A 26,150-nucleotide genomic window follows, 5' to 3' on the forward strand; every position below is an offset into this window, starting at 1 on the left:
TTTCTGTAGCTACAATTAGCAGATGTCCCCGAAATACCTCGCATCCAAATTATCCCTGGGACCTGCAATTTACTGACGTTGCCTAAAAGCCTCGCGCGCTATAAGTAGCTGCTGGACGGCAGCTACTTATAGCCGAGTATGACGAGCATGTGGCCAAAACTTTGTTTGAAAAGAGTGAAATAATGTGTCCTCAGATTACCTCAGTGGAAACCGAGTGATTTTATCTACGCGGTTTAAAACGAAAATGTTGTTAGTACGGACGTAGATTATAGGTATTGAAATTTGGTACCGGAGGACGTGGTATTTTATTGGTAGTAGATTGTATCAAACCAATTATGTCAGTGTCGAAGTTTGGTATCCAGCCCGAGTTACAGCTGATTAAGGTTGATGGGAGGTGTATACTGTTTTGTTTTTTTTATCTTATTGCGTATTGTCCCCCACAACACAAACAGGAGGATGCATGAAATTATGATTTAAAAAAAAAAAAAAAATGTGTTGACCTCCTGCACAATATTCCCACGTGGTACAAGCCCTTGCTGAGGATCACTGAGCTAAAGAAATTATTTCTCATAACACTTGACAACGTGACTCTCCAACTGTTCTTTTGTCTTCACCTTCCTCTTCTTCTTCCTCTTCTTCATCCCCACCAGTCTTCACGGGCTTCTCGCTGGGCCGACCCGGACCACTTCGCCCAGCGTCAGACCTGCATGAACAAGTTCGCCAGCTGGTTTGGCGCCATGCCGCTGGTCCACTCCCAGATGAGACTGGACCCCGTCCTGTTCAAGGACCAGGTCTCCATCCTCCGCAAAAAATACAGGGACATCGAGAGGCTCTGACAGGACCGGCGCCCCCCCGGGGGAGACCCGACGCAGGGGGAGGCACGAGAGAGAGACTCTGTGGAGAGCAGAAGGAGTAGTGGAACTACAGCAGGATGGACAGGGAGAGACACAGCTCTGTCTTCCACTCAGCACATTGCCAATGACCACGGCGCCGCTGCTGCCAGGACTTGATGCGGGAGAGGATGAATAGGAAACAAGCAGATGGCGTTTGGATTTGAAAAACACAAACAAATAACGCAAACACAGACAGACAAAGAGGAGTACACAAACTGATGGACATGCCAAACAGTACTGTATGTTTCGCAAATGTGCAAACACGCAGCACACACTACTGACGACGAGAACTCTTGGATAGAATATTTTTTTGTACGACGTGAACAAGGACGAAAACTGACTTCCCTGCTCTCTCGGCACATGCGCAGGACGGTAGATGAGGGAATGGTGTTTGAAATCGCAAACCTGGCAACCCAACCTGCCACAAATCCTACTGGTCGCCCCTAGCAACCCTCCCAAATCTGCATCAGGACATATTACTGGACTCGCTACCAAATTCCTGCTTTATCGCCCGGGAAACGCTGTTCTTCAGTTGATTTGATTTCTGTACAAATCGGCTCTTTGGCATCACTGTTGACCCTTTCTCCTCTCCGAGAGGTTCGAAAACAGACCGTCAACAGTTTTGCGTATTTTCTTTCTCAAAGCAGGAAAGGTAAACAGTAGTATTACGTCGCCTGACAAGGTTTTCAGAGCAGCCATTATTTTCTGATTGTTTCGGTTATTGACACACACCCTCGAGCCCGGAGTCTGAAAACGTCCCATCTGTCCTAACCTTGGCTCATCTCTGTATGTGTTGATATGGCTTTTCTAATGGTCTATCTGCTCCCCTGTTTTCACTAAGATAAGTTAGAAAAACATCTCATTTCATGTCCCATTTTCCACTCATACTCGCCTCAGCAGTTGTACTTTTTTTTGTTTTTTTTTGTCCCCACTTACTTTCATTATCTTTTATTTCCCCCTTCAAACTCTCCGTACTTTCACACTTCTCTGTGTATGTGTGTGTGTGTGCGTGTGTGTGTGCGTGCGTGTGTGTGTGTGTGCAGAGAACAGTGTACAGTGTGTGAAAAGTTGGCTCATCCAACCATAAGCTCAAGCGGAGTACATTTTCCCTCCGTTGGAATGAGCAAAATGAACATTTCTGGATGAAATGGAGCAGAACTCATTTCGCCTTTTCTTTTCTTTTCTTTTCTTTTCTTTTCTTTTTTTTCTCCCTTCCTTCATGGTCTTGGAGCATTATCCTTACAGGGAGAAATGGAATCACACTTTCAGACCATAGCTGGTCTTTAGTGACCAGCATCATTTCAGAGGAGTGTTTGTAGAATGATTTTTAACGCTGAGCGCATCAGTGCCATTCTGACATCAGGCTCTGCCTTTTAGAATTGTTTATTGCACATCACGTTGCCTACATCCGTTTGAGACGCCTAGATGCTCTTGTGTTGAAATATTTTAGTCATCGGTCCCGATGTGGCTCTCCTGCCGCCGTGATTTTTTTTTTTTTTTTTTCTCCCCCTGACATATCAGAGGACCTCGGAGCCATTAAATTGACAAAGGGTTTTCTCCTCCATTTGTCAGGCAGAGATACGTTTAGGCTTCAATTAGGTAAACCTATTTCATTTGGAGTGCTGTTTTATTCCCCGGGGGGGACAAGCTGTTGATGAAACACTGAACATTATGGACCATTGTATTGTGAAAGCAGTGACCCACAGACCGGCTGGCTAATGCTAGCCTTGGGAGGACAGCTTTTTTTTTTTTTTTTTTTAATCCCCTCCACCCTCCCCCCACCCCCCACCCCCACGCCTCTTGCACACACCCTCCCCTGCTTCACTGTGACAGTGGCCATGCTTGTTCCTGATTTACAACAACTGCTCCCATCGCTGTTGTATCCACCTCAACCACGCCTGGCGTTTTGCACCTTAAATTATCCTCTTGGTATCGGACAACCAGATCAAAATGCTAAAACAAGCAGCTATCTCGACCTTCAGTTGGTCATTTGGACGAGGTAGGCAGAGAGAAACTGGCGGGCCGATGGCCGAGCTGCCGCACGCCGTCGTCGGGTCAGCGCGCAGCGTGCGGCCGGGAACACAAGACGGTCCACTCCACACGTTCAGTTTGCAGACACTTGAATGAAAGCAGCGTGCTTTTAGTGGCCTTTCTGTCAGGCAGGCATTCAGCAAAATGTCTCAGCCAAAGCTGTTCAGCGTTTTCATCATTTAGCCGCCTTTGAATTTTGTCAATATCAGTGTCAAACATTCGATGACTGCGTTACTTTGTATTTTTTTTTTTGTTGCTGATTTGTTGTTATTTTGTGCTACAAAGAGTTGATGTAAAATGTTTTGTAAAGCCTTTAAAGTGTCAATGAAGGTGACAGACATGCTTTGAAGTGTCATATCCAAATGCTACCATAGCAAAGCTACACTGTTTCAGTATATCATATCAAACCCAGCAGGACCACCGTGTTTTATCCCCCCTCTCCCCTCCCTGTCATTGTTATGAATATCATGTTTGTACTCATATTCTGGGACTTTTAAGTTCCAAGTTTGATTTGTTTGCCAGGGGAAATTTATCACCTGTTCATTGTGGAGTCACAACAGAAAGCGTTCGACCATCAACGGTACGTGATTCCGGGGGGGTGGGGGGGGGGAACAACAACGTACTCTTCACTTGGTCTGCAACTGGTCTGTTTTTCATCTTCAAAGAAGCATATTGTTTGAATCCATATCACGCTTTTTATGTCTGATTATTTGTTTCACTGTTGTTGATCATCTCACGAGAACCGCGTCCCCAGCTTTGCAGATACTTCACACAAAAACACACAAAAAACACCACCTATTGCAAATCCCTGCTCTCAGCACTGTACATAGACATATATTTATTTTTGAAAAGAAAAGACTGTGTACGATTTGAGATGACGTGGCGAGAAACATTAAGACTGATCCTGCATCGCTGACGGGAGTTAGTGGTATTTATTCCGTTTGTTTTCTACACGCTGTGCACATTAATCCACACGGATGCCGATATACAGCTCATATTATGTTTCACTCTGCACTGGTTTTCCCGGGGAAACATCTATCACACTCTGGTGTCTTCCTAATGCAGAACTCCCCGAGAGAGAGAGAGAGAGATATATAACATTTTTTTCCAGTTTGTGGTAGTAGAGTTTAACTCCTGAAACAATTGCATACACCAGTGATCTAGAATTGGATTGGGCCGTGCCATCTTGGCTCTCCGCGGGAGTCAAATTGCAAAGTCCCAATAAAGACTACGCCAACTGACACATGGAAAATAATAAGCAGCTGGGTCCCCTGCACCAGATGGAAACATTTTCTGATTCTGCAGCAACATCTTCCCCCTCATGCGTTACAATAATGGGTCCGAGGCTGTGACACAGTCGTGTTTAAATTGCCTCTTTCGCTGCTTGGTTTCAGGTCAGATAACTTGGCAGCGAAAGAAAAAAAAAAAAAAAACGTCCCATCTTTCAGCTGATGTGCCGCAGCAGTATCTCGAGTCCGGATCTCAGTCAGAGTGTGATGGATGTAAGTTAGTTCCTCCGTTAAAACTTTGCATCTGCTAAAATGCCTCTGTCATTTGTTCAGGGGAACATTATGCAAGTTATCATCTTGAGCTTCAACACAGATGGAAGAGAGTTTACCCAAAATGTGCCAGGCAGTTGGTGTTTATAGCGGCGGTGGCGTTTGTGCTGGAAACTAGTCTGTTCTTGATTTGTGCCTTTTATCAACATGTGAGTTCTTGATATGCCGAGCACTGTCTGTCCTAGACTTGTTATTTCCAGTAGACGGGCAGCAATAGCACCATGTGCGGGGACTGAGTGTCCCTTACCTTCATACACTGGATGAGTCACAGCTTCCATTCTCTAATTATGACGCCATATTTTCACCTTTGTGTTTGGACACTGTTGCTAAGGCGACAACGCATGACCACTTCCTGTTTCTGATTATTTATCAGTGATTGGCTGTATTACATAACTAATCGGCAGTAATATCTGTTGATCTGAAAGGACTCGGTCAAGCCCAGCTGTCCTGATGCCTTTTTCTCCCTCCTACCTTGTAATTAAGAGAAGACTTTTATAGAGGTCACAAATGAAATAGATAAATGCCAATTTTGTAAGAATGATTTATAAAAAAAAAAAAAAATAAACTCATATTTGATGATAACTGCATCTCGTTGTGCCCTTTGTTAAGAAACTGTTTTTAACACGTGTTTGTTTGAGTGCGTAGGAATGTAATAATTTGCCTCACCAGGTCATTTTTTTTTTTTTTTCCCCCTCATCTAACTAATTAGCTGCTTGTCCAGTTCTGACTACGCTCGCTTTCTCTAAATGGTATAACAGCAAGGAAAAGCGTACATTACAAGACAAGAGAGTGAGAAACAAACGACAATAAAAAAATAAAAGAAGGGAGCGGGGATGGATGTACGCGCTTGCAATCAAAGAGTTCCGAACTAACAACGATCAATCGATACTTGGCTCCCTGCGACTTCTTCCTGTCCCCCTAAATAAAAGTCAAGCTGAAGGGTCGCGGTTTTAACGGCGTGGAGCAGATGCAGCGCGATTTGCTTGATGCTACTTGGTGTGTTTACAGAACAGGACTTCCAGGGAGGCGTTCGAAGCTCGGGAGGAGCGGCGTGATGCCGCGCACGGGGAATGCTCGTTTTTCCTCCTAACGTTCTGATAGCACCTTGTGTTAAGGAGAATTATCTCCCGCAGTCAAAGTCCACGCCCCCTTATCCTATAAAATCTCACTCGTCGAATACGCCGACAAAAAAAATTCCAAGTTCACTCCAGCTTCCTGGCGCTTCCACACGTCGGGGTCCACAAATAATACACATTAGTGTCCTTCTCCAGTCCAGCCAGCTTGAGAGCGTGTTCACGTGAGACTCCGCTGACTTGCCGTCGGCTACTTTCACACGTGGATTTAACATTTAATGTTGGCTCGAGTACGCATCCGCCACACTGGAAAAAAAAAAAAAAAAAAAAAAAAACAGCTGGAGATTCTTCACTCCCAAACCACCTTTGGCTGACGCTTACGGAAAGCACTTTAACCAGACAGTAAGTTTAATTTTGGCCCGTCATCAAGTTACTTACAGAATTAACATGAATTGTAGACAGCCGACGTGACCCGCTTCCGGCTGCGTTGTCATTTCAGCTGGTGAAAGCGCCAGCACGACTAAAAACTCGAGACGATGCTAGCAGACACGAGTTGCCGATGATAATTAGCACTGAAGCCGAGGAAGTCTGTGTTTTGTCAACCTCTGAGTCTGAACTCACAGTCAAGTCACATTCTAAAACTTTCACTCGCGTGAAATTAAAGGCTCACAACGCAGTGGAATACAGCATAGAAAGCATCGTATTGTACTTCGCCCCCGAGAACAAACAAGTGCATCTTCGTTAAGAGCTCAAATAAAATCCTTTTTCCCATTTGAGGGATTTTTGTCTGGGATGTAAAGAAATTGTCTGGGACAAGCTCAAGGTGGGGGGGAATTATTATTTATTTTTTTTTTTAAATCCAGCAACCACGACATCGAGCGTCGGCATCCAAATCGAGAACCAGTTCTGCCCAAACTTACGCAGCTAATTGTCATACCTGCTTCTCCTGAGTGTTCATTTCTCCGCCGACAACGACTTCACGGGAAAGCGGCGCAGTCGCAGCACGAGTCACAACGTTACGACAAAACTACAGTGCGACTTGTCATGTCACAATAGCAGCGTCTCCCCCTCAACGCAAACCCTTCACAAACCCATCAGAGAGGATATTAAAGGATGAAGTGCGAAACAGCATGTGAGGATTCACCCCCCCCCCCTCTCCCCCCGAGCACTGACGATGTAAAGATGCGATAAGAGGCTGCGCTGACGCAAGGACGGACGGTTTGAGCGCACTCGCTTTTTTTTTTTTGCGCACGCGTTGCCGACGCCAGAATGCAACCGTGCCCGTTTTTGTATTTATTTTTTTCATTTCATCATTTGTGACAGAGCGTGCGTGGACAAGCGCTCAGCCCTTGACCTCTGCCGCAGCTGAATGAGAACACACTCCGTTTGTACAGTAATAATAGTCCCTCAATGCTGCGTTGCCCTCAGAGATATAATAACCACCCCTGTATTAGACCACTGAGGAGGGGTTTATTAGTCACTACTCAGAACATTGATTTTTCTTCTTCTTTTTTCTTTTTTTTTTACACTCTGCTGAAAGCCTTCTCGCTGCTCCGACGCTGCATCGGTCCTTCTGTGTCTCCCTGAGGACAATAGCCTCATAACACATCTTAGATATGACCCCAGCTTTGTCCTGAATTATTAAAGCACCCATATCAGACACTGATAGTCTCATGCATATCTGTGACCTGACAGCGCAGCCATATGAGAGCGTGTGTGTATGCGCGCGCACACACACACACACACACGTGTGCTCAAATTTTAGCTCCCGTTTCACGTTCGTGTTGAATGAGGTCCTTTGTGAATTCTTCTTTCTCGGTCTTACTCCCTTCTTCTTCTCTAATCTATAAATGAGACTCGAGCTGAAAACTCCAGAAGCTCCGCCTCCTTGAACTTGCTTTTCTGTCATAAGGAACTGCACTAGAATTTATCAAGCATCTCACAGTGGGAGACCAGTCCTAGTTGGCCAAGATGTTCTATTGATTTTAGGCTAAAAAGAAAAATCATTGCATCATATATAAATAAGGGATTAAGGCAGAAACACGCACAGTTGAAGGTGAGCTGTTCATAATGACTGCAAGCTTATTAAAATTAAGTTTTTTTTTTTTTTTCTTGTGCGGGATTCAAATGAAAAAGTGTACGCTCTCTGCACAAACCTGGTAAACCTTTCAAATTCACAGGAGGACGTCTGCGAAGACCCTCAATCATGCAGGTCAGGGTTTTCCAAGTGTTATCCGAAGGGAACCGGCCTTGTTTGAGACTCTTCAAAACGTTTCACCTGAAAGGCTCCGTCAGGGCCGTCTGACCGGTAGGGAGTCACGGGCTTTTAACCTCTCCCGGGGTCATTCAACGACTCACGTGTAACATCAACCGCTCTTAAAAGTACTAACGACCCCACGAGAGATTAAAAGGCTGCAACTCTCGGGCCGGTCAAACAGCACCGAAGGACATGAGAAACGTTTTCGCAAACATCAAGTTCCAAGTTCAGTCGGCTACTGTTAACGCTGAGAAGCTTTATCAGTAGAAGGGACAGCGCGGCATTGAAGCTGCAGTTTGGTTCTGCATCACAGTCAAAAATGTTTGTTAATTCCTGGAACAGCTCTGCAGATAATTCATGTATTTCTAGAATAAACTCAGAATGAATTATGGAAAAAAAAATAAAAAAAGCTGCATGTTTGTTTTGAATAACCGATGCTGATGTCGGATGATTGCAGGGCTATATTTAACATTTGTTCGTACTGTTTACAGTTTACATTTTCAAGGAATGGGCCACGATTTTTCGAATATTTGAAGTCATTGAAATATAAAAAAAAGAAAATCGATTAGTGTATGCGACTAACGGCCCATCCACCGATCAATCACCAATTGTCGGACAAAGTGAGTTCGATGATGGACGCAAACAACAACGTTGCTAAAAACGTGCTTCTCTGGAGGCATAGAAAGTTAGATGGTGTTTGTCGATGTCGTATAGTAATTGGAATTGGAAATTGGATTAATTGTGAGTAAGAATACATACAGACGGTTGCAGTTGAATAATGAACTGGGCTCTGCTAAAGATAGAATAATTTGAAACGGATACCAGAGGTGGCAGCATTCATTCATTCACTCGCTCGCTCACTCACTCACCGACAGACGTTGACATTTACAGGGCTGACTCCGCTGTTGCAGTCCAGCCCAAAAAAAAAGTCACAAAACAGCACTGACTTTTTAAAAATAACAGCAAGATTTATAGTTCAGCAGAATCCTTAACAAGGAATTGTAATGACATGTCAAATCCGATCACAGCCGAATATTAGATCAGTTTACATCCAATCTAAAAAAAAAAAGTAAAAAAAAAAAAAAGAAGAAGAAGCAGGTCCAGATATCAACAGTAAGACTTGTGATTTTGCCAGTGTATGTCTTACTTATGTAAGTTCTCAGGGATCATATAAAAAGTTGAAAATTACGCCTTCAGGTGCTTCTAATGCTATGAAATAGGCATGTGACAAGAATATTTTATGAGGATTAAATAGAATATATCAATGTGTTTCTACAGGAATAAACCCTCTATTCAGCTAGTACCTACAAATAGATAAAACATAATATATCAACTCTTCAGATTAATTAGAAGTCATAATGCTGATTGAAATGTAGAATATCGAGGTAGACAGAATAGTTTCTGCCACGCTGATGCCCCCAGCACCCTCCCTCCATGTCTTCTGTAGAGAGTCTCCTCACCTCTCTGTTGGCGTCAAGCCTTTCGCCTTAAATTGCCTCCTCTTGCTTTTACTTCTATCGTTTCATGTCTTCTTCAAGGAAGTGAGCCGATATTGCCAAACGTCCCCATTTCTTCTGTAAAGTGCAACCTCACCCAGTCTGTGGTACCCTGTCACACGTCCGTTAACGACCCTATCGTCCTGTCCATTATCTCCAGTGAATGTGTGCGTGTGGATGTGTTTTATATGAATTTGTGTGTGTGTGTGTGGGGCTCAGCTCCTGACAGCCAGCATGGAGTTGATCTCCCAGATGAGGTTGCGAAGTTGGTCCATGATCTGCTTCAGCTGCTGGTTCTTCTGCTTCAGCTTCTGCAGGAAAAGCAACAAAAAGAGAGAGAGAGGAAAAAAATGATTTAAATGCAATATTAATAAATATAATAATGAATGTGAATGTAAGAATGCTTTGGCAACTTTGAAAACACACTTTTTATCTGCTCAAACACTTCAACAAATTTGGTGTTCATAACTGGGGAGACCCGAGAGGTTTCATTCAAGTCCCTCCCCAAACACACCAGCCCGCTGCTTTAAAGGCTCACTTGAAATACAGATGTGTATTAATCCGTAGCTGTAAATAGTCCCCAGCGAATGCACCGTTTACCCCCGTTGCTAAAAACTAAAGTGCCTTTGTTGACCAGATCAGGAGCCACGCGAGCAGCTCTGTGAAGCTGCACGTGGACACAGCAGCAGCTGGAGCTGAATGTCAGCATGCTAACATGGTCACAATGACAAAGCAAATATGCTGCTGTTTCGCAGGTTCATCGTGTCTTACTTTTAGTGCGTTGGTGGCCACCAACGGTGACGTCACCCATTGGTTTGCGAACTGTCATTCTGAAGCCTCGGGTTTCGAATTTGGCCGTCGCCTTTTTTGCTATTTTGGAGCCGTGAGAGACCATTTTTGCCCCCCCCCCCCCCCTGAACGTTTTTTTTTTTTTTAGGTTTAATATCTAATTAATCACAGGATTATTTTGCGATGGACCGCCCGAAAACTTATAAGAAGGGGTGACTTTAGGAAATGACACCATTATGATTCATGGGGAAAAAAAATGATTGACTTTGTATTTCATGAGAAAAGTTGAATGGGAGTCTACGGAGCCCGAGCCTTGTTGCAGCCAACTTCTTGTGGCCCTCGGTGGTATTGCAGTTTAAGGCACTTCCACACTGGCCTCGCTTTTCAGACCCGGAAGCGACGTCCACTTTTACATACACTCTAAGGTGTCCTAGCAGGCTAACATTTAGCAAAGTTGTGAGGGGAGCCATGAATATGACTGACCAAAATCTGTGACAATCCATCCAATAGTTGTTGAGACGTTTCTGTCTGGACCAAAGTGTTGGACCGACTAAACAAACATTGCCACAAACGGTTTGTCCAGTAGAAATGAACGAGCCTGGGGGTTGAGTGCCATCGGCAGGGAACACATGTCAGAAAGTACTGCGAGACGGACAAAAGTCATTATTGGGTTGTTTTTTTGGGGGGTTTTTTCCGTTTCATAAGACGTATTAACAGCGCGAACCATATGGAGTAACACCTGCCTTTTAAACTATATTCAGAGTTGTATGAGAGGAGGATTGAAAACGGTCTAAAAGCCAGATTTAACTTCAGGCGTCTCACCCGCACACAATAAACAACGTTGTCCCACCTGCCAGTTGACATCTCTCCCAGATACTGACTACTTCAGTTCACTTCATCCGTCCTCGCTTCCGTTAATCGCTAAGCTAACACAACGCATCTGGCCTTCTTCATGGCGTACAGCTACATCACAAGAGGAGCAAACAACCCGATCTCCCAGTCAGTCACTCGGGGGCTTTGTTCGCCGGTTGCCTCTGAATGCGGCACCAAGATCTATAAGTCAACAGCTGCCGTGGACTGAAGCACCTTGTTCCCAAGCTTTATACATAAACAAATAATGGCTCCTGAGCTGCTGCTGCTGCTGCTGCTGCTGGTGCTGGAGAGTCAGAAGGATGAAAGCAAGTACAACTGCCAAAATGTGGGCTGCCTTTGAAAAAAAAAAAAAAAAAAAAAAAACCCGGACAAAACATCTACGTTTGGAGGTTCGCGCAAATCTAGCAACAGCAGTAACATCACAGCGACTTGCTCGGCTGCTTTTCCTCTTGATAGATAGCCAGAGAGAGAGAGAGAGAAAAGAGGAGCGCTCCTTCACTCAGGAGCTACTGTATCTGCAGTGCAGCGAAATCTATTAAGATTAAATCCATCTCACTCTCTCTGTAACACTCCTTTAGCCATGACTAATTACCAGCCATTTTTGCCGCGCAGATAACACCTTGAGCAATCGATTTCACACAGCTCTCTTAATATCAACTGTTTAGCTGATTGTCCTTGAAGATATTCCAGAGTGGAACATTTGGAAGCCATCCAGTCTCTCTCTCTCTCTGGGGGGCTCTAGAGGCTTCTCGAGCTCTCACCCTCCTTTTCTCTTTCACTCCTTCCCATTGCGCCGACTTTCACTTTGATTCTCAAAGTGTGTGTGTGCGTGTGTGTGTGTGTGTGTGTGTGTCTGCGTGTGTGTGCATTACACGGGATATGCCTCATTGCTCTGACAAGCGAGTCTTGAAATAACTCGGTCATTTACTCCGTATTAATGTGATGATACCCTGAGACTTTGTAATTTCAGTCGAACACTTTGTAAACGAAGAACACAACACTGCTCCCTTTTTTTTATTTTTTTATGGTAAAATAGTTTTTGCTACATGAAGCTTTTAAAAAAAAAAAAAAAAAGAGCTGCACACACGGATATATTTTTCATCCTCGTTTTTCGGGCTTGAGACAGGTATCTTTTTATTTTTCATTTTTGAATCTACAAAGACCTACTTTACGCTTTCTTTAAAATCAGACATGAAATTGCATATGTTACCCATGGCGATAAGACTACAGTGACAGCAAAGCCTCCACGACACCTTCATTATAAAAGGCTCGCTGGCGTATATTATACAAGAATAACACGACTGCTGTTATCATAGAAACGACTCTGCAACCTCAGGGAGATATAATTCCATTCATAACCTCATAATTAGCATAACTCTAATCCTTCACACCTATAAAAGGATCTTTAGAAAAAGAGTGTACTACAGAGAACAAAGAAGAGGAAAGGAGCTCTGAACCGTGTCCCCCCCCCCCCCCCCCTTTTTTTTTTTTTTTTTCTAATCTGTTACACACACACGCACACCTACACAAAAACACCTCTTCGGGAATCGAGACACACTCCCTCATTTCTTGGACTGTCCACTCCACGTCCAGGCTCCAAACTAATGTTTTGATGCCTTTTCAATCCGCAGTAGGCCTCCTCGGACACGCTCCGATACTGCATCGGCCAGTCAACAACTCATGAAAGTAAACAAGGAACCGCTGTCTGAGCTCCTGTCTCCGAAGGCCTCCTGCAGCCTGGCTGACTGCCGACCTGCTTCATACAACCTGGAGATGCTGGGAGACGGCGGCAGATTGGCAGAGGAGGGAGTGTAAAGACACACTGAGTTGTGATGGAACGGAAATGGTGACTGGTTTACAGAAAGAGGACGCAGTGAAAGCAATATGTATGTACAGTGCCTGTCTATGTGTGTGTGTGTGTGTGTGTGTGTGAGCATAAGGGTGAGGCTGTACATGGGAAGTGTTTGTTATCATCAGGTACGGGCCAGGTGATTAATCCACAGTTTTGGGATTTGGCAATGAGATAACGTTACTGCTGACACCGGGCAACGTTACTTTAAAAATAGAAACAAGACCTTGGTGATTAGCCAAGTGTTTGCTGAGCTGGCAATTTACATCTCGTGTATTTTTTCAAAACCTGAGAAAGGAAATTGGTTGAAACGCATTCATTGACGTTACATCTAATTTACAACAAAGTTTAAGGCGTTTAGGTTAAGTTTAAGTAGTGATGCAAAAAAACAGAACGTTATATGAGTAAAACGTGTTTTTGTTGTACGTATGTATGTATGTATGTATGATTTTAAAAAAGTCATACTATAGCATGTCGTCCAAAATATCACAAAAACATACTATAGTATGTCGTCCAAAATATTTTAAAAAGTCATACTATAGCATGTCGTGCAAAATATCACAAAAATATACTATAGTATGTTGTCCAAAATATTTTTAAAAAGTCATACTATAGCATGTCGTCCAAAATATGAAAAAAGTCATATAATAGCATTTTGTCCAAAATATGAAAAAAAAAACATACTATAGTATGTCGTTCAAAATATGGGAAAAAAAAGTCATAATAGCATGTCGTCAAAAATATCACAAAAATATGCTATAGTATGTCATCCAAAATATTTTTTAAAAGTCATACTATAGCATGTCGTCCAAAATATTTTAAAAAGTCATACTATAGCATGTCATCCAAAATATGAAAAAAAGTCATATAATAGCATTTTGTCCAAAATATGAAAAAAAAAAACATACTATAGAATGTCGTTCAAAATATGGAAAAAAAAAGTCATAATAGCATGTCGTCCAAAATATCACAAAAATATACTATAGTATGTCGTCCAAAATATTTTTAAAAAGTCATACTATAGCATGTCATCCAAAATATCACAAAAAAATATACTATAGTATGTCGTCCAAAATATTTTTAAAAAGTCATACTATAGCATGTCGTCCAAAATATCACAAAAAATATACTATAGTATGTCGTCCAAAATATTTTTAAAAAGTCATACTATAGCATGTCCAAAATATCACAAAAATATACTATAGTATGTCGTCCAAAATATTTTAAAAAAAAGTCATACTATAGCATGTCGTCCAAAATATTTAAAAAAGTCATACTGTAGCATGTCGTCCAAAATATCACAAAAATATACTATAGTATGTCCTCCAAAATATTTTTAAAAAGTCATACTATAGCATGTCCAAAATATCACAAAAATATACTATAGTATGTCTTCCAAAATATTTTTAAAAAGTCATACTATAGCATGTCGTCCAAAATATCTCAAAAATATACTATAGTATGTCGTCCAAAATATTTTAAAAAAGTCATACTATAGCATGTCGTCCAAAATATGGAAAAAAAAGTCATACTATAGCATGTCGTCCAAAATATCACAAAAAATATACTATAGAATGTCATTCAAAATATGGAAAAAAAAGTCATACTATAGCATGTCGTCCAAAATATCACAAAAAAATATACTATAGTATGTCGTCCAAAATATTTAAAAAAAGTCATACTATAGCATGTCGTCCAAAATATGGAAAAAAAAGTCATAATAGCATGTCGTCCAAAATATCACAAAAATATACTATAGTATGTCGTCCAAAATATTTAAAAAAGTCATACTATAGCATGTCCAAAATATCACAAAAATATACTATATGTCGTCCAAAATATTTTTAAAAAGTCATACTATAGCATGTCGTCCAAAATATTTAAAAAAGTCATACTATAGCATGTCCAAAATATCACAAAAATATACTATATGTCGTCCAAAATATTTTTAAAAAGTCATACTATAGCATGTCGTCCAAAATATCACAAAAATATACTAAAGTATGTCCTCCAAAATATTTTTAAAAAGTCATACTATAGCATGTCGTACAAAATATTTAAAAAAGTCATACGGTAGCATGTCGTCCAAAATATCACAAAAATATACTATAGTATGTCGTCCAAAATATTTTAAAAAAAGTCATACTATAGCATGTCATCCAAAATATGAAAAAAAGTCATATAATAGCATTTTGTCCAAAATATGAAAAAAAAAAACATCCTATAGTATGTCATTCAAAATATGGAAAAAAAAGTCATAATAGCATGTTGTCCAAAATATCATAAAAATATGTTATAGTATGTCGTCCAAAATATTTTTAAAAAGTCATACTATAGCATGTCGTACAAAATATTTTAAAAAGTCATACTATAGCATGTCGTACAAAATATTTTAAAAAGTCATACTATAATATAGCATGTCATCCAAAATATGAAAAAAGTCATATAATAGCATTTTGTCCAAAATATGAAAAAAAAAACACTATAGAATGTCGTTCAAAATATGGAAAAAAAAGTCATAATAGCATGTCATCCAAAATATCACAAAAATATACTATAGCATGTCGTCCAAAATATCACAAAAAATATACTATAGTATGTCGTCCAAAATATTTAAAAAAAAAGTCGTACTATGGCATGTCGTCCAAAATATCACAAAAATATACTATAGTATGTCGTCCAAAATATTTTTAAAAAGTCATACTATAGCATGTCGTCCAAAATATCACAAAAATATACTATAGTATGTCGTCCAAAATATTTTTAAAAAGTCATATTATAGCATGTCGTCCAAAATATCACAAAAATATACTATAGAATGTCGTTCAAAATATGGGGAAAAAAAAGTCATACTATAGCATGTCGTCCAAAATATCACAAAAAATATACTAAAATATGTCCAAAATATTTTTAAAAAGTCATACTATAGCATGTCATCCAAAATATCACAAAAAAATATACTATAGTATGTCGTCCAAAATATTTAAAAATAAGTCATACTATAGCATGTCGTCCAAAATATCACAAAAATATACTATAGTATGTCGTCCAAAATATTTTTAAAAAGTCATACTATAGCATGTCGTCCAAAATATCACAAAAAAATATACTATAGTATGTCGTCCAAAATATTTAAAAAAAAAGTCATACTATAGCATGTCGTCCAAAATATCACAAAAATATACTATAGAATGTCGTTCAAAATATGGAAAAAAAAGTCATACTATAGCATGTCGTCCAAAATATCACAAAAAATATACTAAAATATGTCCAAAATATTTTTAACAAGTCATACTATAGCATGTCATCCAAAATATCACAAAAAAATATGTCCAAAATATTTTTAAAAAGTCATACTATAGCATGTCATCCAAAATATCACAAAAAAATATACTATAGTATGTCGTCCAAAATATTTTAAAAAAGTCATACTATAGCATGTCGTCCAAAATATTTTAAAAAGTCATACTATAGCATGTCGTCCAAAATATCACAAAAAATATACTAAAGTATGTCGTCCAAAATATTTAAAAAAAAGTCATACTATAGCATGTCGTCCAAAATATCACAAAAATATACTATAGAATGTCGTTCAAAATATGGAAAAAAAAGTCATACTATAGCATGTCGTCCAAAATATGGAAAAAAAAGTCATAATAGCATGTCGTCCAAAATATCACAAAAATATACTATAGTATGTCGTACAAAATATTTTAAAAAGTCATACTATAATATAGCATGTCATCCAAAATATGAAAAAAGTCATATAATAGCATTTTGTCCAAAATATGAAAAAAAAAAAACACTATAGAATGTCGTTCAAAATATGGAAAAAAAAGTCATAATAGCATGTCATCCAAAATATCACAAAAATATACTATAGTATGTCGTCCAAAATATTTTTAAAAAGTCATACTATAGCATGTCGTACAAAATATTTTTAAAAGTCATACTATAGCATGTCCAAAATATCACAAAAATATACTATAGTATGTCGTCCAAAATATTTAAAAAAAAAGTCGTACTATGGCATGTCGTCCAAAATATCACAAAAATATACTATAGTATGTCGTCCAAAATATTTTTAAAAAGTCATATTATAGCATGTCGTCCAAAATATCACAAAAATATACTATAGAATGTCGTTCAAAATATGGAAAAAAAAGTCATACTATAGCATGTCGTCCAAAATATCACAAAAAATATACTAAAATATGTCCAAAATATTTTTAAAAAGTCATACTATAGCATGTCATCCAAAATATCACAAAAAAATATACTATAGTATGTCGTCCAAAATATTTAAAAATAAGTCATACTATAGCATGTCGTCCAAAATATCACAAAAATATACTATAGTATGTCGTCCAAAATATTTTTAAAAAGTCATACTATAGCATGTCGTCCAAAATATCACAAAAAAAATACTATAATATGTCGTCCAAAATATTTAAAAAAAAAGTCATACTATAGCATGTCGTCCAAAATATCACAAAAATATACTATAGAATGTCGTTCAAAATATGGAAAAAAAAGTCATACTATAGCATGTCGTCCAAAATATCACAAAAAATATACTAAAATATGTCCAAAATATTTTTAACAAGTCATACTATAGCATGTCATCCAAAATATCACAAAAAAATATACTATAGTATGTCGTCCAAAATATTTTAAAAAAGTCATACTATAGCATGTCGTCCAAAATATTTTAAAAAGTCATACTATAGCATGTCGTCCAAAATATCACAAAAAATATACTATAGTATTTCGTCCTAAATATTTTTAAAAAGTCATACTGGCATGTCGTCCAAAATATCACAAAAAATATACTATAGTATTTCGTCCAAAATATTTTAAAAAATATACTAAAATATGTCCAAAATATTTTTAAAAAGTCATACTGGCATGTCGTCCAAAATATCACAAAAAATATACTATAGTATTTCGTCCAAAATATTTTAAAAAATATACTAAAATATGTCCAAAATATTTTTAAAAAGTCATACTATAGCATGTCGTCCAAAATATCACAAAAAAATATACTATAGTATGTCGTCCAAAATATGACCAAAAAGTCATACTATAGCATGTCGTCCAAAATATTTTTAAAAAGTCATACTATAGCATGTCCAAAATATCACAAAAATATACTATAGAATGTCGTTCAAAATATGGAAAAAAAAGTCATACTATAGTATGCCGTCCAAAATATCACAAAAAATATACTATAGTATGTCGTCCAAAATATTTAAAAAAAAAGTCGTACTATGGCATGTCGTCCAAAATATCACAAAAATATACTATAGTATGTCGTCCAAAATATTTTTAAAAAGTCATACTATAGCATGTCGTCCAAAATATCACAAAAATATACTATAGAATGTCGTTCAAAATATGGAAAAAAAAGTCATACTATAGCATGTCGTCCAAAATATGGAAAAAAAAAGTCATAATAGCATGTCGTCCAAAATATCACAAAATTATACTATAGTATGTCGTCCAAAATATTTAAAAAAGTCATACTATAGCATGTCGTACAAAATATTTTAAAAAGTCATACTATAATATAGCATGTCATCCAAAATATGAAAAAAGTCATATAATAGCATTTTGTCCAAAATATGAAAAAAAAAACACTATAGAATGTCGTTCAAAATATGGAAAAAAAAGTCATAATAGCATGTCATCCAAAATATCACAAAAATATACTATAGTATGTCGTCCAAAATATTTTTAAAAAGTCATACTATAGCATGTCGTACAAAATATTTTTAAAAGTCATACTATAGCATGTCCAAAATATCACAAAAATATACTATAGCATGTCGTCCAAAATATCACAAAAAATATACTATAGTATGTCGTCCAAAATATTTAAAAAAAAAGTCGTACTATGGCATGTCGTCCAAAATATCACAAAAATATACTATAGTATGTCGTCCAAAATATTTTTAAAAAGTCATACTATAGCATGTCGTCCAAAATATCACAAAAATATACTATAGTATGTCGTCCAAAATATTTTTAAAAAGTCATATTATAGCATGTCGTCCAAAATATCACAAAAATATACTATAGAATGTCGTTCAAAATATGGAAAAAAAAGTCATACTATAGCATGTCGTCCAAAATATCACAAAAAATATACTAAAATATGTCCAAAATATTTTTAAAAAGTCATACTATAGCATGTCATCCAAAATATCACAAAAAAATATACTATAGTATGTCGTCCAAAATATTTAAAAATAAGTCATACTATAGCATGTCGTCCAAAATATCACAAAAATATACTATAGTATGTCGTCCAAAATATTTTAAAAAAAGTCATACTATAACATGTCGTCCAAAATATCACAAAAAATATACTATAGTATTTCGTCCAAAATATTTTAAAAAATATACTAAAATATGTCCAAAATATTTTTAAAAAGTCATACTGGCATGTCGTCCAAAATATCACAAAAAATATACTATAGTATTTCGTCCAAAATATTTTAAAAAATATACTAAAATATGTCCAAAATATTTTTAAAAAGTCATACTATAGCATGTCGTCCAAAATATCACAAAAAAATATACTATAGTATGTCGTCCAAAATATGACCAAAAAGTCATACTATAGCATGTCGTCCAAAATATTTTTAAAAAGTCATACTATAGCATGTCCAAAATATCACAAAAATATACTATAGAATGTCGTTCAAAATATGGAAAAAAAAGTCATACTATAGTATGCCGTCCAAAATATCACAAAAAATATACTATAGTATGTCGTCCAAAATATTTAAAAAAAAAGTCGTACTATGGCATGTCGTCCAAAATATCACAAAAATATACTATAGTATGTCGTCCAAAATATTTTTAAAAAGTCATACTATAGCATGTCGTCCAAAATATCACAAAAATATACTATAGAATGTCGTTCAAAATATGGAAAAAAAAGTCATACTATAGCATGTCGTCCAAAATATGGAAAAAAAAAGTCATAATAGCATGTCGTCCAAAATATCACAAAATTATACTATAGTATGTCGTCCAAAATATTTAAAAAAGTCATACTATAGCATGTCGTACAAAATATTTTAAAAAGTCATACTATAATATAGCATGTCATCCAAAATATGAAAAAAGTCATATAATAGCATTTTGTCCAAAATATGAAAAAAAAAACACTATAGAATGTCGTTCAAAATATGGAAAAAAAAGTCATAATAGCATGTCATCCAAAATATCACAAAAATATACTATAGTATGTCGTCCAAAATATTTTTAAAAAGTCATACTATAGCATGTCGTACAAAATATTTTTAAAAGTAATACTATAGCATGTCCAAAATATCACAAAAATATACTATAGCATGTCGTCCAAAATATCACAAAAAATATACTATAGTATGTCGTCCAAAATATTTAAAAAAAAAGTCGTACTATGGCATGTCGTCCAAAATATCACAAAAATATACTATAGTATGTCGTCCAAAATATTTTTAAAAAGTCATACTATAGCATGTCGTCCAAAATATCACAAAAATATACTATAGTATGTCGTCCAAAATATTTTTAAAAAGTCATATTATAGCATGTCGTCCAAAATATCACAAAAATATACTATAGAATGTCGTTCAAAATATGGAAAAAAAAGTCATACTATAGCATGTCGTCCAAAATATCACAAAAAATATACTAAAATATGTCCAAAATATTTTTAAAAAGTCATACTATAGCATGTCATCCAAAATATCACAAAAAAATATACTATAGTATGTCGTCCAAAATATTTAAAAATAAGTCATACTATAGCATGTCGTCCAAAATATCACAAAAATATACTATAGTATGTCGTCCAAAATATTTTTAAAAAAGTCATACTATAACATGTCGTCCAAAATATCACAAAAAATATACTATAGTATTTCGTCCAAAATATTTTTAAAAATATACTAAAATATGTCCAAAATATTTTTTTAAAGTCATACTATAGCATGTCGTCCAAAATATCACAAAAAAATATACTATAGTATGTCGTCCAAAATATTTTTTTTTTAAAAAGTCATACTATAATATAGCATGTCATCCAAAATATGAAAAAGTCATATAATAGCATTTGGTCCAAAATATGAAAAAAAAAACATACTATAGAATGTCGTTCAAAATATGGAAAAAAAAAAGTCATAATAGCATGTCGTCCAAAATATCACAAAAATATACTATAGTATGTCTTCCAAAATATTTTAAAAAAGTCATACTATAGCATGTCGTCCAAAATATCACAAAAATATGCTATAGCATGTCGTCCAAAATATCACAAAAATATACTATAGTATGTCGTCCAAAATATGACCAAAAAGTCATACTATAGCATGTCATCCAAAATATGAAAGAAAAAGTCAGACCATAGCATGTCGTATTGTTGTCTCGCAGTCCAAAGGTCATTGGTTCAATTCCCACCTCTGACTTACTATGTGGAATTTACATTTTCCTGCAAAACTAATAACCTAAAAGTCAAGTTTATTGTCCATAACATGGATGACTAACTTATGCATGTAGTCCATAGTGTAAAACATTACATTCAACAAGAGCATGCAATCCTCCACACAGAAAGTTCCAGGCCCCCTATCAGCGCTGGCTTGGAACAGCACCATTTTACTGCCTTTACGGTTCGAGACTCGCTCTGGAAAGGATGATATTAACATCCCAGATGAAAAGCCATGTCAACTGCAAGAATTGAACCTTGAACCTTCTGACTGGGAGGCAACATCACTAACCACTGCACCATAGTACTTTCTTTCATAAAATGTTTAAAAGTCATATAAGTTGTGTAAGTCAGACAATCATGCAATAAAGTTAGCACAACTTTGCAGTTGCTCGTACTGTCATCTCACAATCAAGAAGTACTCAGTTCGATCAGGGGCTTGGAACTCTGTCTGTGGAGGATTGCATGTTCTTGCTTGGAGTGTGACGTTGTCACTTTTACGACTACATGCTTAATGTTTGTTTTACATCATGGACTACATGCATAAGTTAGTCATCCATATTTTGGACATGTTTTACTTCGGCATTATCATTTATGCAGAAACATGCAAATTGCACATAGAAAGTCCCAAGCTGGGATCGCACCACTGACCTTTAGACTATGAGACGACAACACTGACAACTGCACCATTGTGTTGCCTAACAAAACTTGAATGGAAGTCATACTTATAGCATGTCGTCCAAAATATGACCAAAAACTCATACAATAGCACGTCGCCCAAAATATGAAAAAAAAAAGTCAGACCATAGCATGTCGTACAAAATATGACCAAAAAGTCATACTATAGCATGTCGTCTAAAATATGATAAAAAAAAAAGTCATACTATAGCATGTCGTCTAAAATATAAAGTCATACTATAGCATGTCGTCTAAAATATGATAAAGCCATACTATAGCATGTCGTCTAAAATATAAAGTCATACTATAGCATGTCGTCTAAAATATGATAAAGTCATACTATAGCATGTCGTCCAAAATACGATAAAAAAGCCATACTATAGCATGTCGTCTAAAATATGATAAAGTCATACTATAGCATGTCGTCCAAAACATGAAAAAAAAAAGTCAGACCATAGCATGTCGTCTAAAATATGATAAAAAAAAGTCATACTATAGCATGTCGTCTAAAATATGATAAAAAAGTCATACTATAGCATGTCGTCTAAAATATAAAGTCATACTATAGCATGTCGTCTAAAATATGATAAAGTCATACTATAGCATGTCGTCCAAAATACGATAAAAAAGCCATACTATAGCATGTCGTCTAAAATATGACCAAAAAGTCATACCATAGCATGTCGTACAAAATATGACCAAAAAGTCATACTATAGCATGTCGTCCAAAACATGACCAATAACTCATACTATAGCATGTCGTCCAAAATATGAAAAAAAACTCATACCATAGCATGTCGCCCAAAATATGAAAGAAAAGTCATACTATAGCATGTCGTCTAAAATATGACAAAAAAGTCATACTATAGCATGTCGTCTAAAATATGACCAAAAAGTCATACTATAGCATGTCGTCTAAAATATGATAAAAAAAAGTCATACTATAGCATGTCGTCTAAAATATGACCAAAAAGTCATACTATAGCATGTCGTCTAAAATATGATAAAAAAGTCATACTATAGCATGTCGCCCAAAATATGACCAAAAACTCATACAATAGCACGTCGCCCAAAATATGAAAAAAAAAGTCAGACCATAGCATGTCGTACAAAATATGACCAAAAAGTCATACTATAGCATGTCGTCTAAAATATGATAAAAAAAAAGTCATACTATAGCATGTCGTCTAAAATATGATAAAGTCATACTATAGCATGTCGTCTAAAATATGACCAAAAAGTCATACTATAGCATGTCGTCTAAAATATGACCAAAAAGTCATACTATAGCATGTCGTCTAAAATATGATAAAAAAGTCATACTATAGCATGTCGCCCAAAATATGACCAAAAACTCATACAATAGCACGTCGCCCAAAATATGAAAAAAAAAGTCAGACCATAGCATGTCGTACAAAATATGACCAAAAAGTCATACTATAGCATGTCGTCTAAAATATGATAAAAAAAAAGTCATACTATAGCATGTCGTCTAAAATATGATAAAGTCATACTATAGCATGTCGTCTAAAATATGACCAAAAAGTCATACTATAGCATGTCGTCTAAAATATGACCAAAAAGTCATACTATAGCATGTCGTCTAAAATATGATAAAAAAGTCATACTATAGCATGTCGCCCAAAATATGACCAAAAACTCATACAATAGCACGTCGCCCAAAATATGAAAAAAAAAGTCATACTATAGCATGTCGTACAAAATATGACCAAAAAGTCATACTATAGCATGTCGTCTAAAATATGATAAAAAAAAAAGTCATACTATAGCATGTCGTCTAAAATATGATAAAGTCATACTATAGCATGTCGTCTAAAATATGATAAAGCCATACTATAGCATGTCGTCTAAAATATGACCAAAAAGTCATACCATAGCATGTCGTACAAAATATGACCAAAAAGTCATACTATAGCCTGTCGTCCAAAATATGAAAAAAAAAAGTCAGACCATAGCATGTCGTCGAAAATATGATAAAAAAGTCATACTATAGCATGTCGTCTAAAATATGATAAAAAAGTCATACTATAGCATGTCGTCTAAAATATAAAGTCATACTATAGCATGTCGTCTAAAAAATGATAAAGTCATACTATAGCATGTCGTCCAAAATACGATAAAAAAGCCATACTATAGCATGTCGTCTAAAATATGATAAAGTCATACTATAGCATGTCGTCTAAAATATGATAAAGTCATACTATAGCATGTCGTCTAAAATATGACCAAAAAGTCATACCATAGCATGTCGTACAAAATATGACCAAAAAGTCATACTATAGCATGTCGTCCAAAACATGACCAATAACTCATACCATAGCATGTCGCCCAAAATATGAAAGAAAAGTCATAGCATAGCATGTCGTCTAAAATATGACCAAAAAGTCATACTATGGCATGTCGTCCAAAATATGATAAAGTCATACTATAGCATGTCGTCTAAAATATGATAAAAAAGTCATAATATAGCATGTCGTCTAAAATATGATAAAAAAAGTCATACTATAGCATGTCGTCTAAAATATGACCAAAAAGTCATACTATAGCATGCCGTCTAAAATATGATAAAAAAGTCATTATATAGCATGTCGTCTAAAATATGATAAAAAAGTCATACTATAGCATGTCGTCTAAAACATGATAAAAAAAAAGTCATACTATAGCATGTCTTCTAAAATATGATAAAAAAAAAGTCATACTATAGCATGTCATCTAAAACATGATAAAAAAGTCATACTATAGCATGTCGTCTAAAATATAAAGTCATACTATAGCATGTCGTCTAAAATATGATAAAGTCATACTATAGCATGTCGTCCAAAATACGATAAAAAAGCCATACTATAGCATGTCGTCTAAAATATGATAAAGTCATACTATAGCATGTCGTCTAAAATATGACCAAAAAGTCATACTATAGCATGTCGTCCAAAACATGACCAATAACTCATACTATAGCATGTCGTCCAAAATATGAAAAAAAACTCATACCATAGCATGTCGCCCAAAATATGAAAGAAAAGTCATAGCATAGCATGTCGTCTAAAATATGACCAAAAAGTCATACTATGGCATGTCGTCTAAAATATGATAAAGTCATACTATAGCATGTCGTCTAAAATATGATAAAAAAGTCATAATATAGCATGTCGTCTAAAATATGATTAAAAAAAAGTCATACTATAGCATGTCGTCTAAAATATGATAAAAAAGTCATAATATAGCATGTCGTCTAAAATATGATAAAAAAGTCATACTATAGCATGCCGTCTAAAATATGATAAAAAAGTCATAATATAGCATGTCGTCTAAAATATGATAAAAAAGTCATACTATAGCATGTCGTCTAAAACATGATAAAAAAAAGTCATACTATAGCATGTCTTCTAAAATATGATAAAAAAAAAAAGTCATACTATAGCATGTCATCTAAAACATGATAAAAAAGTCATACTATAGCATGTCATCTAAAACATGATAAAAAAGTCATACTATAGCATGTCGTCTAAAACATGATAAAAAAGTCATACTATAGCATGCCGTCTAAAATATGACAAAAAAGTCATACTATAGCATGTCGTCTAAAATATGATAAAAAAAAAAGTCATACTATAGCATGTTGTCCAAAATGTTTAAAAAAAAAAAAGTCATACTATAGCATGTCGTCCAAAATATCACAAAAATATACTATAGTATGTCGTCCAAAATATTTTTAAAAAGTTATACCATAGCATGTCGTCCTAAATATTTTAAAAAAAAGTCATACTATAATATAGCATGTCGTGTTGTTTAAAAAATGTTTAAAAAATATACTACAGTATGTCATCCAAAATATTTTTAAAAAGTCAAATAGCATTTTGTCCAAAATATGAAAAAAAAAAAACACTATAGTATGTCGTTCAAAATATGGAAAAAAAAGTCATAATAGCATGTTGTCCAAAATATCACAAAAATATACTATAGTATGTCGTCCAAAATATTTTTTTAAAAAGTCATACTATAGCATTTTGTCCAAAATATGGAAAAAAAAGTATTAATTTTTGTCCAAGATCTGAAAAAGAAGTGGTGGTGTTGTGGAACAATGGTGCAGTGGTTACCACTGTCACTTTGCAATAAAGAGGTTCTAGGTTCCATCCCCGACCACTGTGGCTT

At 35.9% G+C, this 26,150-nt stretch overlaps 2 protein-coding genes across 2 annotated transcripts in view; one reads left to right on the forward strand and one right to left on the reverse strand.

Moving 5' to 3' along the window:
• Positions 1-5,065, forward strand: part of ext1b (exostosin glycosyltransferase 1b) — a 123,353-nt gene extending 118,288 nt beyond the window's left edge. Inside the window, exon 11 of the mRNA XM_069176285.1 lies at positions 651-5,065. Coding sequence (XP_069032386.1) covers positions 651-836 — 186 coding nt within the window. The 3' untranslated portion in view covers positions 837-5,065. The remainder of the gene's footprint in view (positions 1-650) is intronic.
• Positions 5,066-8,760: 3,695 nt separating this feature from the next.
• med30 (mediator complex subunit 30) overlaps positions 8,761-26,150 on the reverse strand; it is a 49,507-nt gene continuing 32,117 nt past the window's right edge. The window contains exon 5 of the mRNA XM_069176286.1: positions 8,761-9,620. Within this exon, the coding sequence (XP_069032387.1) occupies positions 9,525-9,620 (96 nt within the window). The 3' untranslated portion in view covers positions 8,761-9,524. The remainder of the gene's footprint in view (positions 9,621-26,150) is intronic.

This window comes from Embiotoca jacksoni, unplaced genomic scaffold (assembly GCF_022577435.1).
Source record: "Embiotoca jacksoni isolate LCO1_2020_lvr unplaced genomic scaffold, fEmbJac1.0.p SCAF_7, whole genome shotgun sequence".
Taxonomy (NCBI): Eukaryota; Metazoa; Chordata; class Actinopteri; family Embiotocidae; genus Embiotoca; species Embiotoca jacksoni.